The sequence below is a fragment of the Nanorana parkeri genome, unplaced genomic scaffold (genome assembly GCF_000935625.1).
Source record: "Nanorana parkeri isolate BGI_ZX_2015 unplaced genomic scaffold, ASM93562v1 scaffold231, whole genome shotgun sequence".
Taxonomy (NCBI): Eukaryota; Metazoa; Chordata; class Amphibia; order Anura; family Dicroglossidae; genus Nanorana; species Nanorana parkeri.
The window spans coordinates 324,241-340,030 of record NW_017306499.1 but is presented as its reverse complement, the minus strand read 5'-3'; the positions used below and the strand labels follow the sequence as shown (position 1 = coordinate 340,030).

Below are 15,790 nucleotides of genomic sequence, written 5' to 3'. Positions count from 1 at the left end.
AGGAAGGAATGACATAAAAACAGGACAGCGCAGGTGAAGCCGCCCCATACTTTTCCTAATCCTCAAACGGCACAGATGCTTCAATGAGCGTGGATTGGCTGGAAAACAACATATAATGCATGTGAAGTCTTCAGATAGTCTGATATCATGTTTCTAATATTATCACATATCCTAGTAAGTGTCCCTGTAATGCACGGAATCTGTCCGCGTAATGCACGGAATCTGTCCCTGTAATGCACGGAATCTGTCCGCGTAATGCACGGAATCTGTCCGCGTAATGCACGGAATCTGCCCGCGTAATGCACGGAATCTGCCCGCGTAATGCACGGAATCTGTCTTGGCAGAGAATGAATGTAATGGTACTTACATGTGGATCCAGGAATCAGGATGTGGGCGGCCTGTGCGGAGGATCTGGACTCTCGTGGTGTCTGTTGATGTGCTGTTTGGGAGGATTCGTCTACCAGGGAGAGATGCTGTGGAAGGAGAGAGGCCACTCTGTTCGTGATGTTGCTGAAGGGGTGTTGGCTCTGGGCAGTGTGATGGAGAGTCAAGAGGAACCCAAAAGTAGCGAGCCCAAACTGAGCTACTGTGACCGCGGTAGTGAGGGACGGCACTCGGTCTGTGTCAAGTCAGCTGAGGGCGCTGTGCAGGAGTTGGTATGCGAGCGCAGCTGACAGATCCCGGGTGATCGGCTTAGTGAAGCCTTAGCAGTACAATTTTTGTTATACACACCCCAGTCCAACCCGCTAGTGCTCCATTTCTGTGTTTTTGCTCCTTTGTTTATCTCTTTCATTTTCAAATCTTAACTGAAGAGAGAAACTGATTGGTTGCCACACACAGCTGCTCCAGATTTTTTTTGCTCCAGTGTTGATAAATTCCCCCCTCTCTGTTTCCAAGTTGGCCATACAGCAGAATTCTGTGGGTTCTTCCGGAGTCTGACCCCAATCTGTCAGCTGTGGTGAATCTTTAGATCAGGGGTGGGCAACTCCAGCCCTCCAGCTGTGCTTTAACTACAAAACCTAACATGCCTCTGGGAGTCATGCCTGTAACTGTCAGCCTTGCAATGCCTCATGGGACTTGTAGTTCTACAACAGCTAGAGGGACACAGCTCATAAAAAGCACTCACAATCACTTGCTCCAGACAGAGTAGTCACTGCGCGTTGGCTGGTCTCATCGTGCTGGATCCCTGCTAAGAGGGGTGTTAACTTCTCCTGTTGCTTTCTGTTTACACACAGCAGTCAGCCCTGAGGAAGGGAATGTAGCGCTCTGAAATGTGTTGGGTTACCATTAGATTTTCAATAGAATATTTTACATGATTAGGTAGATTGGAAGAAGCGCCGGTCTCTTTATTCACATTGGCAATGAGCTTTGCCTCTCTAAATCGAGCGAAGTGCTCGTTATTCTACATTCATTCTTGCCTGGTAACATGGAACGTTGCCACAGTAACCCAGCAGCCCTGTTTTGTAACTAAGCTCTCTGTGGTAACAAACATGAACATCCATCTTTGTGTAACTGCAGTCACCATTGTATACGTACAAATGTCATAATTTCTCATGAAGAACTGGATATTATATTTATGGGGCAAGACACGCCTTCATTTTAAGATGTACCCCATTACAAACAAGCCACACCTACTTTCATTTTTGTGCAGCTTAAAAAAAGCTCTTATTATTTATAGAAATGTAGGACTTGTCCAAACTATAAAACTGAGCCAAACTACCAAATCTCATATGGCACATGAAAAGCATTTGTAGTCTGTTTCTATGGCAGAAGAGGAAGCAAAAACAAAACATTTGGACTGGTATCGGTTGAGCATATGCCTATGGCAGTGATGGCGAACCTTGGCACTCCAGCTGTTTTGGAACTACAAGTCCCATGAGGCATTGCAAGGCTCTGACAGCCACAGACATAACTCCCAGAGGCAGATGCATGTTGGGATATGTAGTTTTGGCAACGCTGGAGTGCCAAGGTTCGCCACCACTGGCCTATGGACCAAGCACCAGTCATTAGTTACACATGACAAATATTTCCTTGAGCAAATTGACGTACTGCCAAGTGGACTTGTCTTCCCTCTTGACATTTGCTGCTTTTGCTCTTCCAAAGGCTTTCTGGCAAAGTCGGAGAATTTCACCAATTGCTTCCAACATGATGAATGGCTCCTCACCAGGGTCGTGCAAATTTCCCTTGTCCATATAGGTCATATTCTTTGTACAGGATGTAGTCCTTTAAGGGGTTTGGTAGAGGAAGGAATGACATAAAAACAGGACAGCGCAGGTGAAGCCGCCCCATACTTTTCCTAATCCTCAAACGGCACAGATGCTTCAATGAGCGTGGATTGGCTGGAAAACAACATATAATGCATGTGAAGTCTTCAGATAGTCTGATATCATGTTTCTAATATTATCACATATCCTAGTAAGTGTCCCTGTAATGCACGGAATCTGTCCGCGTAATGCACGGAATCTGTCCCTGTAATGCACGGAATCTGTCCGCGTAATGCACGGAATCTGTCCGCGTAATGCACGGAATCTGCCCGCGTAATGCACGGAATCTGCCCGCGTAATGCACGGAATCTGTCCGCGTAATGTCCGCGTAGAAATTATTTTACTGGTAATACTGTTACGCATACATTCAGGACCAGATTTTTTCTTTCCTGCACCCCTAGACACACTGCAATGTGATACCCCCCTTATGAGCACAGTCATGGTACAATCACCATGGCTGCAGTGTGCCCATGTCATGTGAACTACAAACTGCACAGGTACAGCAACATTGTTGAAGTCATTAAGAGATACTAAATCTGATCTGTCCAACGTCTGGCAGTTGTTTGCTCAGCACGTACAATTCCACCATTCATAACATAGGACAAGAAAGTACACTTTATGAACAAAAGTTTGTGGACATCAGACCATTACACCTATATGAGCGTGTTGGACACCCGTATTGAAACCATGGACATTATTATGGAGTTGTCCCACTCCCTTTGCAGCTATAACGGCCTCCATTCATCTGGGAAGACTTTTCACAAGATGTTTGAGTGTGTCTGGGGGACTTTGTGCTCATACAGCCAAAAAAACATTTGAGAGGTCATGTATAGCTGTTGGAAGACCAGACCTGGCTCACATTCCATGTTTAAAGGTGTTCAAGAGAGTTGTAGCCAGGGCTCTTTGCAGGCCACCCAGGTCCTCAACACCAAATTCATCAAACCATGTCTACTATGAATGGATCTAGGCTTGTGCACAGAGGCACAGTCACGCTAAAAGAGCCTTTCTCAAACCGTTGCCACATGTTTTAGGGCCCGTTCACACCAGTCAGGTCTGCTGCTTTGAACACATGCCAGTTAATATGCATTGTGTTAATGCAGCTCAGTTATTTCAATGGCCTGCCTAACCCATCACAACAGACCTCACATTGAAACAGTACTTGAAGTGCACAGTCATCTAAAATATTTCTGTATGCTGTAGCAGTATTTGTTTCCCAAGTCAAAGCTTGTTAGAAATGTTCAGTAAATATGAAATCCTTAATCAAACATACCCATGATGCTTTCTGCAGTGTTTTCATTTATGTTCTGCCTGTGTATGCAGTGTATGTGCTACATTCACTGCATACCTCTGTCAATAACTGTCACAGTTGCCAGTGTGCCTATGTCGGCTCTCAATAGAGGCTAAGATGGCACCATCCTTGGCAGATAGGAGGGTTTAGTTCTGCATTAACCTTACCTTTTACTGGGAGCACCTAAAGTCTGTTCAGAAGCGTGTTAACTGATTTTTGGCCATATGCTGTAGTCACAGTGTATGAGTGGCTTGAGTCAAGTGATCACTGCAAAAGCTCATCAAAGGTTTAATGTGACACATGTGTGTTTCCTCTGTCAGGCTTTGAAGCCTGCAGGCTGAGCCCCATTGGTTAATACAACTCAGGTGACAGGTGCAGGGAATGAATGCATACAAAACATCAGAACAATGTATTTTTGCCCAGGCCATATAACAATAGACTTGGAGTATAGAGTTACTAACTACATGAAACCCTTACTGACTGGATGTTGGCCATCTGACAGCTAAATGACGAGTGAGAGAAGAAAAGCCACTTATGAGAAACTATCTGTACATAAGAACGAAATAAGTATAATGAGTCTCTTTTACGTCCAAACGTCCAATAATATATTCAAAAAAATAGAAGATTACTTACTTGCTATGTAGTGGATTTCTGGCCAGAGTTTCTGCTTCATAAGAGCTTCTTTCAACTTAGAGCAAAACTCCACATGGTCAAGATAGTCTAACATGACCCGGACCACATTACCAGAGAGGTGCCGGAGCCAAGTCAGGGTTATGACCTCGCAGAACTAAACAAAGGAAATGACAGGTGTAAGTAACAGATTACAACCCAATCTATTGCTGTCTGGAACTGTGCCACCAAGAGTCACAACCGTGAAAAGACTATACCTAAGTGATTAAATGTCCATAATCACAAATGAGGAAAGCTCATCCAAAAGAGTACCTGTGAATGTTTGCTTTTACAAGAAAAGGATCATGTCCAAGGTCTGTAGTAACTCGAGGAGATCAAAGATGGTAAATTGCAGAAAATAAGGACAGTGAAAGGAAATCCCTCAGTCAAAACTATGCAAAGAGGAACATGGAATGTTCAGTTGTGTGTATCTACTCTACCACGCAACTGTTGTCCTCACCTCTGATGCTCAAGTTCTTATACGCAATTCTCCTAAAAGAAACATGGAGTTTGGCCTTTCCTTATATAAAATAAAAACTAGTTGCCTGTCTAAACAACCTGCTTCATTGAGTCACTGGCCTGGCCTGGAATAAGTGTGACGTAAAGAATACTGACTTTCCTGTTCTGTTTATGTGTTTTGGGTCATTCGTTCAGAATATATTGAAGCCATCCGGTCAGCATAACAGCTAAACAGGTAGAACTTTTGGGATGTCAGCAATGGCAGCCACGTATTTCTGTCATGATGTGCTACATTAGGGCTTTTGTACTGAACATACGAAGAACATAAAATGAGGCTCTGACCACTACACCCAATTATCACCATAACAGCTTTCCTTATAAGATGCTAAACTCTTACCTGCCATCTCCCAATCATTAGAAACACTCTACTCCAAGAGGCAACTGAATCCCTGAACATCTCAGCCTATCACAGGGTGACATTGAGATCATTCTTAGACCCCAAGCCTACAATCCTTTCTACTGGGCCTAAATACATGAACTCCTTTCTATCTTATCTGTGAGCAATCAGTTAATCTGTCTTCATTTGGTCAATCTGTTTTGTAACCGTGACACAAAAATAAATGGACAATTCTATCTAATATGACCATACCATGGTGTCCTTGATGACAGTTGGAGTCCATCCTTCATATCCACAGATATAGTGCACATTATTCCCATGAGGGCACTCAAAACATTTGAGTACATCATATCCATAGTTCATCAACATCCTTAGCATTACCTCATCCTTGAAAGCATACAGTAGGGCTGATGGAAAGTGGAGGGGGTTGACTTTACACACATAGTTCACATTGGCTCCATGGCGGAGCAGCAGGTTAACCAGCTCGTAGTTCCCCATTCGTAATGCCACCTGCAGGCAGTTAACAGGGTCTTGGTTTGGAAGAGCTCCAGCATTGAGGAGGAGCGTTGCTGAGGGAATATCACTGTTCGAGACAGCAAAGTACAAGGCGGACTTCCTCTCATCATCATAGCCCTTGCGGACCCTCTGGGCCAGCATGAAATTTACATCAAATCCAGATCTGAGGAGAAGGTCCAGGCACTCCGGGTGTCCACCGGCCGCTGCTGAATGAACGGGGCTTATGCCACTTCTTTTTATTGTAGAAATGTCTGTAACTGGGATCAGCAAACGTAGAGCTCTGTGAGTGAAAGACACAACAGAGGTCACATTAATATAAGGGTTTAACACTATGTGACTAAAATTTTATTTATACAAAAGGTCATATACTGCTTGTATTGTATATATACAGTCGCATATACAGACAATTTAAAGGAGCCAATTCAGGTTTGTTAACACCTTAAGAGCAAATCATGCGGAAATGTGTTGATTTTCATATCTTTTTGTAGCTTTTATTACATATAAATAAAAGTGATGTGATTTTAAATGATTGTCTACATTCTACATATAACTCAATTGTATCACATCTATTTCATTTAGATCTATTTTTTATACAGTGGGGAGTGTTGGGCTCCCTGCAATGGTTTTCTTCTTGTTTACTATTGTCTGCAACCCCTTTAAGGGGAGATTTCCTCGTACTTCCTGTGCGGTCACCGCAACAGAAAGTGAATAGAAACTCTTTGTGAGAGATCAGAGGAGTTAGAACCTGTGTGAAGCTTTATTGCTGTCTGCGTCTCCATTGAGGTCTATCCTTCTTGTGTGGTCTTCAGAACAGGAAGTGAAGGGATACCTTCCAAGAGAGGACACGGAGAGCAGTAAAACTTTTTTTTTTTCAAATTCTTTATTTATAGACAAAAAGGGTGGGGTACAATGCATGGGAGCTCACGCGAAGGCCACATGGTCTCGCAAACTAACAAAACAACGGACAGTGCGGCTCTTAATACAAACATGGTAACATGTGATATCAGGTCCAGTAATCACATTTGTCCCCGCCCTTAATGCAATTTTTAGGTGAATTAACGTAAAACCAACATTAATGTCAGGGTGAGCTGTTGGGCCCAGCCCCACATTATGGGCGGCCAAGCCCCCCACGATCACCCCCCGACAGCACATAAAAGACTAACAGAGACAAACACTGAAACATAGAGCGAAAGTAGAACAAAACTGAGGGAGAAGGGGAACTAGAATATGAGACCAAGTCCAACGCCCCGGCGGCCCCCGGTCTACTCAACCCTCCATAATGGGTGGCCCAGACTGGCAGAAACTCAATCTCCGGCGTCCACCCCACACATCGCTGCGAAGGCTGCCGACCCCGTGAACATTACCCAAGCGCCCCAGGTAGCCACATATTTGGACTGTGACTCCCGTAGACTAGCTGTCAAATCCTCCATCCGTCTAATCTCCTCCACCCGCCGCACCCACATGCCCACCGAAGGAGGGCGGGTTTGTCGCCATAAGACTGGTATGCAGGCTCTGGCCGCGTTCAGCAAGTGGATCAACAGCGATCGTTTATAGGCTTTTCGGGAGAGTGGTGCCAGGTGGAGAAGATAGAACGACGGCGTGAAGGGCAGTATATGGCCTGTGATATCTGTTATCGCAGATGCAATTCCGGGCCAGAATGGCTGAACCTTCGGGCAATCCCAGAAGACATGAAGCAGGGAACCCTCTTCGGACTCACAACGCCAGCACATCGGGGACACCGCAGGATACATAACATGTAGGGTCGCATGGATAAGGTGCAGTACACATGGCTACCAATCAGAATTCATCTTGAAGTGGTCTACCTTTACTTAGGTGAAATGTAATTGGTTGTTAGGGGGCACTGCATATTACTCCTGCCTGTTTGTTTTAGTCATATGAGGTACATGATGACACCTGGGTGGTTTCTAGGAGATAAGAGAATTTCTGAAAAGTTTGATCCATTGTAATTACAAAAATGTATTAAAAAGTTTGTGAACTGGAATTCGAAATTTCCAAACCTGTTGTCCCATTGAAGTCAATGAAAACCTGCATCAGGCTCCAAAAAAGTGTTTACTACAGATCAAACAAACAATGTCAAATTGTGCAGAATGGTTAGCGATGCTCCTGGATGTTGAGATGCCACAAAAACACAAGCCACTTCCTTTAAAATTTCTACCAGGGATACTAAAATAGAAGGTTGGGACCTGGTGGCTCTGGCAGTCAGGCTAAGGAAGCCCAGGCAATAGCAGAAGCAGATATGATACATTCACAGCCTTTGTTCACCCTCTGTCCTTATACTCACAAGAGATGTCCTCTGTAGGCTGCCCTGTGTATAGGTAAGTGTCCAGAGTGCTTCGGTATATTGGCCTCGGCTCCGTATTCCAGGAGCAGTGACACAGCATCTGGATTACCGGCGGAAGCAGCTTCAAAGAGGATTGATGCGGAATCGGATGCTTGGGCCAGAACACTGGCTCCTATTAGCGGCAAAATAAACTATGTAGCATATATTAGGTATTATTATCATTAGGCAGGATTGATATAGGGTCAACAGTTTGTGTAGCGCTTTTCAAAATATGGGGGGACAGAACAGTTACAATACAATACAATACAATACAAAAGGATTAGAAGGACACTGCTGGTTAGAGCAATCTACAAGGAGGGGCAGGTGATACAGAAGGTAATAACTGTAAGGGATAAGCTGATTGAAGGAGTAGATGTTCAGTTTTTAGGTGGAGATGGAATAGTCTTTCCTGAAGAGGTGAGTTTTCAGGGATCGCCTAAAGGCAGACAGAGCAGGAGATAGCCAGATAGGTTCTGATAGGAAGTTCCAGAGGATGGAAGAGGCTCTGGAGAAGTCCTGGAGGTGAGCATGGGAGGAGGTGATGAGGGAACTAGAGAGCAGGAGGATTGGGGAAGAGTGGAGAGGATGGTTTGGGTTATTAAGTAAAAAGATACCTGTAATTTGGATAGGTATAGGTGACATCTGCGTGTTTACATCAAATAAACACTAACTTTTTCTTTTTATCAAAGCTGGATTTACCATTAGGCACAGGAGGTCTATGCCCATAGGTGGCAGAGGGGTAAAAAAGTGGCTTTTCCCTTAATAGTTATTAGCCACACATTTTTCAGTAGAAATAGTCATACTCATAATATACTAAATCAGGTTAGGACCAGTAAACCACAGAAATGATCTTTATTAAACTCAATCCCAGTGTCTATTTTATCTCAGCTTCTGTTGAACAGGTAGAGCATTGTAGTGGCTATTCTATTCTCCTTCTAGTAGTCTTGTTGTAGGTCATGGTTGTAAAATCAGGAGCCTTGACTATTGTAGGGCTGCAGCTAACGATTATTTTAAAAATCGATTAGTTAGCAGATTATTGTTTGATTAATCGGTTAATCGGATTTAAAAAAAAATGGCTCCAGTGATGGACTACTAGTTTGTATTGAGATTGTAGTGCATCATGGGAGCATGCTTGGAGCGGTGGAAGTAAAAAACAAAAGTGTGGTGTGCAATATAGTGAAATGTAAAGTGTAAAATTATACAGCAATGAATGCAGAATGGCACCGGCTATAGAGGGCTACAAATCCCAACAATAATACATTATACAGCAATGCAGAATACCACCAGCTATAGAGGTGTGCGCGGCGTGCTGCTCGGGTCGTGTGTGGAGCCGCAAACAGGGTGAACAAATCCCAGCAATAGTACATTATAGCTGGCGGTATTCTGCATTTCGCTGTATAATGCATTTGCTGGGATTTGTTGTATTCCTCTATAGCTATAGAGGTATACAACAAATCCCAGCAATACAATAAACATACAGTGTAGAATGTATTGCTGGGATTTGTATTCCTCTATAGCTGATGGTACATATACAGCGCAATGTACCATCAGCTATAGAGAATACAACAGTTCCCACTATCCCAGCAATACATTTTTAAAAAACTACCGCCATGTGGGGGGGCAGGCACTTTTACTTTTAGATGCGAGATTGTGAGCCTGTCAGGTGCCATTCCCCCTTGATCGTTGGCGGGCAGCGGCGCGTCAGGGAGCTCAGAGCGGGGAGGAGAGGAGAAGAGGCTGTCGTTTGGTGCGCGGAATGCGGCTCGGGTCGTGTGTGGAGCCGCAAGCAGAGTAAACTAATCATTGATTTTGATCGACTACATCGATTAGTTGTTGCAGCTCTAGACTATTGCGTCTATAAATGTATAGTACAGTGTAAATTTGTATATCTGGCCTGGGAGTATACTGTAGATATTAAAGCCTTAGGTCATACCCTAAAGAGGACCCTATCCTGAATGATATTCAGACCCCAGATAAGACTATTCAGGTCTGAAAGCATTGGCCCCACATTTCATATATGAGCAACTTTCTGATACTGATGCAAATTAGTTTTCATCACTCCAGCATACTCCAGTCCATATTCTTGGGCAGTTGATGACACCAAACGTCTTCCAATGTATGTAAATGTTCATTACAAGCTTCCAGAACGTCATCACTGCTTGTGAAGGTGATTGCACCTTGAGCACCTCATTAGTCTTCCTGGTCATACAACAAAACAAGGAGCCAGCCGCCTTGTTCTGGTTATATGTTTGGACATCTGACCAATACATGGTTGTGTAAGGTGTGATTGAGAAGCTTTGTTGTTACCTTTAATAATGAGGAGCTCCATGACATCTGTGTGTGCTTGCTGTGCAGCCAAGGCCAGTGGTGTAAACCCAAAGTTACTGGCAGAGTCAGGGTCAGCCCCAGACTGAAGCAAAAAGCGCGTAATGTCCTTGCGGCCCAGTTTTGCTGCTTCGTGGAGAGCTGTTCTGTTATCAGCACATCGTAAGTCTACACTTGCATTGTGACGCAATAACAAAGACGCAATGTCATAAGACCCATGACGTATTGCTGAAAAAATAAAAGAGCCGTTTTTGGCATAAACCATATATACTAATAAATATACTATTAAAGGGTAACTATGGTATAAAAAAAATAAGCTAAAAATAAATCTGTATATCTATATAGAATTTCCATAAGTTCTATCCCACTCCTAAAAAATATATCACTCTAGAAGTTTGTAAACTTATTGAAGATGCCCATAGGATTTATTTCCTCAATGCAATGACACAATTTCACTCAGCACTGTGAATATGCACTTCCTTGTGTAAAAATCTCACACAGCTTGCCTTCTGAACTACAACTCAACATCTGAACAATGTAACACTATCAGTGCTTGCTGGAAGCAATGCATGATGGAATATGTAGTCTTGAGCAATCAGGACTGTATCACATCAAGCAGCAGGGAAAGAGACGTAAAGCACACTGGAAATCCAGGAAGTGGGTGAAAGTGATGGGGAGACAAGAAAGCAGCTCTCACTACAGAGAAGGGATTTTTTAACGTAAGCTTTGATTGCATTATCAAAAGCAACTCTACTCTGTTATCAAAAGCAACTCTAGTATGTATTCCTATTACAATGCTGATGTTATAACAGGAGAGTATGTTCTGGGACTTTACAACTCCTTTAAATATTATATGTACTACTAAAAAATATGTACTAAACATATAAAAAGAAACTGACTTGGAAGGCCTGGTTCTCTGTATTTTGGATGGAAGATATGTCTTAAAATAACACTTGCATTACCTATAACAAGGGGTGAATCCTCTGCTTCATTCTTAGCATCAGGATCACAGCCATTTGCTAGCAGGAAGGTGATGTTGTCTAGTCTACAGTTGTCCACAGCCAGGAACAGCGGGGTTTCACCTTTTAGTGTCTCCTGCTCCCAAGCACTATAACTAGAAGCTGAAATAAGATACAACGTGTCAATCATTTGTCCTGACCGAACAGGAAATCAGTTTACCTAAACACATGGACTAACATTTGAAATGTCATACTTAAGGGAGACTTCCAGCATCTATCTATATATATACTGTATAGATCAGTGGTTCTCAACCAGTGTAACCTCAGGACCCACATTTGTCCTTGGTCATTAAGTCGCGACCCAAGTTGCACTGCAATGGAACGCGCTGTACTATTGTGAACTGGCCCTCAAAAACACTGACATACATACACAACCACAGACACAATCTCACACACTCACACACTCTCACACACTCACAATCTCACATTATAACATATACACACACAAAAAAAATGTTTATTTAATTTTTTTAAGGTACACCCAGTCTCCCTACCTTACTAGAACTGGAGTGGATCCTCAGCCTGGGGTCCAGTGTGGGCTGCTGTGCTGTGACGGCGCTTCATTCCAACGTGCATTGCTTGTACAGCTCCCTTACGTGCCCTGTAGAGGTGCCGGGAGCCAGAATGTGATGTCACTCTGGTCCAGGTACCTCTATAGGACACATAAAGGAGCTGTAAGCAAAGCACGTGTGGATGAAGCTCCCTCATGGCCATAGCCCCAAGCCATCCCACCTCAAGCTGACACTGACAGTGCTGCTAGGGGAAGGCAGAGGAACCACTTACCTAGAAAAGTGGAAGGCATGCGGCGACCCACTGAATGATAGATAGATAGATAGATAGATAGATAGATAGATAGATAGATAGATAGATAGATAGATGGTATATTTTTGCTGTAAAATACCAGTGCTAAGCTTTTTTTATATTGTAAATCTATTCTGCACTCATTGTTTTTATGTTTCTCTATCGCAGGTGTGTTCGGATTCATTTTGCTGCCTGACACCAGGAAGGGGTTTTATTAAAGAATCCCTTTATTAAAATGTCAAAGCTAGCCAAACCATTACCATCATGATCAGTGGGGTATTTGTGCTGCTAGAATGATTGGGAATGCTGCTTGGCTTACAATGCCCACCAATACAGTACAAATGTGAACATTGAAAGGGAGCCTTAAGCCATACACTGGTAGATTTTGGTATGAATGTTCATATGAAAAATCTCATCAGAACATTCGATAATGCCAGCAGAGACTTGTAGAATGCCATTAGAAATTTTGTTTGATTTTAGAATGAATGGAGTTTCCCGAATGAAAACCACATTCACTGTTAGACTTCATTCATAATACAAAACTTACACTTAAACGTTATTTCCAAAATAGTTTTATTTTTCTGAGCTGCCGCCTCATGAAGTGGAGTCCATCCTCGATCGTCAGTCTCCAGGAAGGCAGAGTGCTGGTCACTTAGTTTTGTTAAAGTCTTCTCATCACCTGGAAGACATAAATAGTGTCAGTAATTAGATGCGGTGGCTGACTGGCTGTGTTAGATTTCACTTTGCAAGCTAAGAACACTTTCAGCTAGTACAGTAAAAACCAACTATTGATCTTGTTAGAAATACCTTGTCCTTGTCACTTCCTGTGAGCTGAACAAACAATATTATTTTCATTTTGTACACTACTAATCTAATGAATAGAGAAAGACATGTTTGAAGTCCAGCCTGGATGTCAACTGTGGCTCCCTCCATACAGACAGTGGAGGAGTCAGTGTAGCCACTCTAGGACAGGAAGTATTCACACAACTACCTGGTCAGGGCCGTCTTTAGCGCAGGGCAAAGAGGGCACTTACCCCGATCTACCCACCTGGGAGCTACCACAGAGCCACCACTGATTATTAGGGAGCCCCCACAGATCCCGCGCTGACCACCTGGCAGTCCGCATTGGCCACCTGCTCACTCCATTTCTGTTCTGTCCTTCATATATATGTGAATAACATGATTGATAGAATTACAATGCATGATAGTAGAAAGCCATGATTAGACATAATTAACATGATTAGATAATCAGACTTAACAGAGACATGATTGTTTGTAATTTGACATGATACAGCGTTTTTGAAGGTTTAACAGAGGAGGAGCCTAGTTTTCTCTCAACGTTTTGCGCTTAGGGGCGCTGTAATGGATGTGGTATATATTCTTCAGGAGAGGGAGGTTGTTCAGGTTAATTATGTCTAATCATGGCTTTCTACTATCATGCATTGTAATTCTATCAATCATGTTATTCACATATATTGAAGGACAGAACAGAAATTGAGTGAGCTTTTCAGGGAGATATACAATCATCTTGTCATTTTTTACATTTTTTTTTCTTGGTGGGTGGCCCCGAGGGGGCCCAAGAAAATGTTTGCCCAGGGTCCGATCAATATTAAAGACGGGCCTGTACTTGGTGAAAAGAAAGGGAAAAGAGCCTAAAATAAAGCTAATGCAGCCTCTACATCTAAGGACTAAAAAGCTGCAGTATGGGACATTTTTGTTTTTGGGGGAGAAGAGGTTAGATATGCTTTAAAGTTGAGCACCCTTTAATAGAAATTAGGGAGGGAGGTTCGGAATCTTGAAGGGTCCATATTCTCACTTATTAGCTATCGTACACAGCTCTGGGTCAAGTGATCGGTACATGTGATGTGATTCGAGTCACATGACCCCTTTACTGGAGTGCCATGGTTCTGCCTCATACAGTTATTTTTAAGTCCTGGTGACAACAGTTTCACCAGAGTGGAAGTGTTAAATCTTCAACAGCAACACAGACAGAAATAAAAATAGAATAGGGGAAAGCTTGAACCGTTTTCAGCTTTTATTGCAGTCCCTGTTGCAGATTTTCCTCACTTCCTGTTGGATAAACATACTGTCACTGAGACAGTAAATGAGGGAAACCTAACTATTGGAGCCCAAGATAGAAGTAAAAACATGACAGTGGTTCTAATCAACAGCCACTCCATCTAAAACTAAAAAAAAAGTTATTGGTAAAACATAGGGATGCACCGATACCGATACTAGTATCGGTAACGATACCAAGTATTTGGGCGAGTACTCGTACTCGACCAAATGCTCCGATACCTGAACTTCCGGTCAGAGGGAGATCTCCCTCTGACCAGCAATGCCGTAAGGGAGCATGGAGCCGGCTTCCTTTCCAATCAGGAAGCCGGGTGGAGAGTTATGACCCGGCTCCCAGCTTCCTGATTGGCTAGGAAGCTGGCTTTACTTGTTGCTAGGCAGCCTGGCTTCCAGACCAATCAGGAACCCGGGCGGCAGGTCAGGCCATATGAAACACACCAGTTAATTATGTTTTACCTTAAGACAATAAGAGAATACACACTGTAATAGAACAAAGTCATAAGACAAACACATATAAAGCTAAAGTCACATACCAACTTGAATGGCAGACACAATCTTGCTGTGGTCTGAACTCATGGAATAGGTGCTGAGATAAAGAGAAGATCACATACCCGTTAATCTTATAAAATTTGTATCACTTGGATTTCTACATTTTCTTTGATATCATTATACAATGCTATCTATGGAAGTACTTTAATTTATCCCTTTTATGCAAATAATGAAAAATAAAACCATACAATATAGAAAATTAATTTAAATTGAAATAATAAAATGAAATATTTGAAATATTTGTGTAAGAGTGTGTTTAGCGCTGATATCCCCAAATCTAAAACAATATTGAATTTTGTGAACCCCATGAAAATCCTTCCATCTCATATACAAATTGTGGTAATGATATAAAAACCATCACATTATACAGAAAGTGACCATTAGGAAGTCCTTCTTAGTCTGATGATTCTAAAATAACATACGGTTCAGTCTGATTGGTGGTGAAAGAGTATCATACATCATTACTGCTCTGTACACTGCCATATTAAAAAAAGCCAACCACAAACACTTTATGCTTTGGACATTGTAGAATGTTGGGTGTTTGATACACAGTTAAGATATATTCATTCGATCATATTGATGCAAACAAAATGTTACCTGCTGTTTTCAATGGCATCCACAACAGAATCCTTCCTGAAGGCCTCTTGAAGACTCTGATGTATAACATACTGGGCTGCAATATCGTCATCCAGATCATCGCTGAACGTAGATAAGTCCATCGTCTAGAGAACACTGAAGGAGAAAGATGACATTTAAATCTAGTTTGCAATGCAATGAAAATATTGCACTGTAATATAATATTATCTTTTCCCCAGACAACACTGGTAATGACATAAGAGATTGTGTCCTTTTACTGTCTCTAAAGCTGGCCACACATGCTACAACCTTCATTAGGTATATTAACATATTCGGTATTAGGAACTCTACTTAAAGTGATATTAAAGTCAAAAGGTTTTCAAGATATTTCACATGCTGATGAAATCACTTACAATGGATGCTGCTTCTTGATGTTTAAAAGTTTTAGTTTCCTGTAGAATCAGCTGGTCCCCTGAGCACTGGCCCTGATATCCTGTTTTAGGGCTAGTT

General features: G+C 42.5%; 1 protein-coding gene across 1 annotated transcript; it reads right to left on the bottom strand.

Annotated features, from left to right (window-relative positions):
- Positions 1-2,160: 2,160 nt before the first annotated feature.
- ASB14 (ankyrin repeat and SOCS box containing 14) lies at positions 2,161-15,423 on the bottom strand. The gene is made up of 9 exons (XM_018556272.1): positions 15,302-15,423; positions 14,689-14,741; positions 12,627-12,758; positions 11,222-11,380; positions 10,242-10,487; positions 7,896-8,067; positions 5,330-5,873; positions 4,186-4,339; positions 2,161-2,339 (listed from the first exon to the last, which is right to left on the bottom strand). Exons 1-9 carry the CDS (start codon positions 15,421-15,423, stop codon positions 2,161-2,163), a joined length of 1,761 nt encoding a protein of 586 aa, XP_018411774.1.
- Positions 15,424-15,790: the final 367 nt, after the last annotated feature.

Bases quoted from the DNA above. Each gene is read 5' to 3' on its own strand.
- ASB14 (XM_018556272.1), bottom strand. From the start codon at position 15,423: ATGGACTTATCTACGTTCAGCGATGATCTGGATGACGATATTGCAGCC. The intron at 5,874-7,895 runs GTGAGTATAAGG...TTTCACTCACAG, and splicing joins GCCTACAGAGGACATCTCTT to AGCTCTACGTTTGCTGATCC. The intron at 4,340-5,329 runs GTATGGTCATAT...TCCTTTGTTTAG, and splicing joins CTGTCATCAAGGACACCATG to TTCTGCGAGGTCATAACCCT.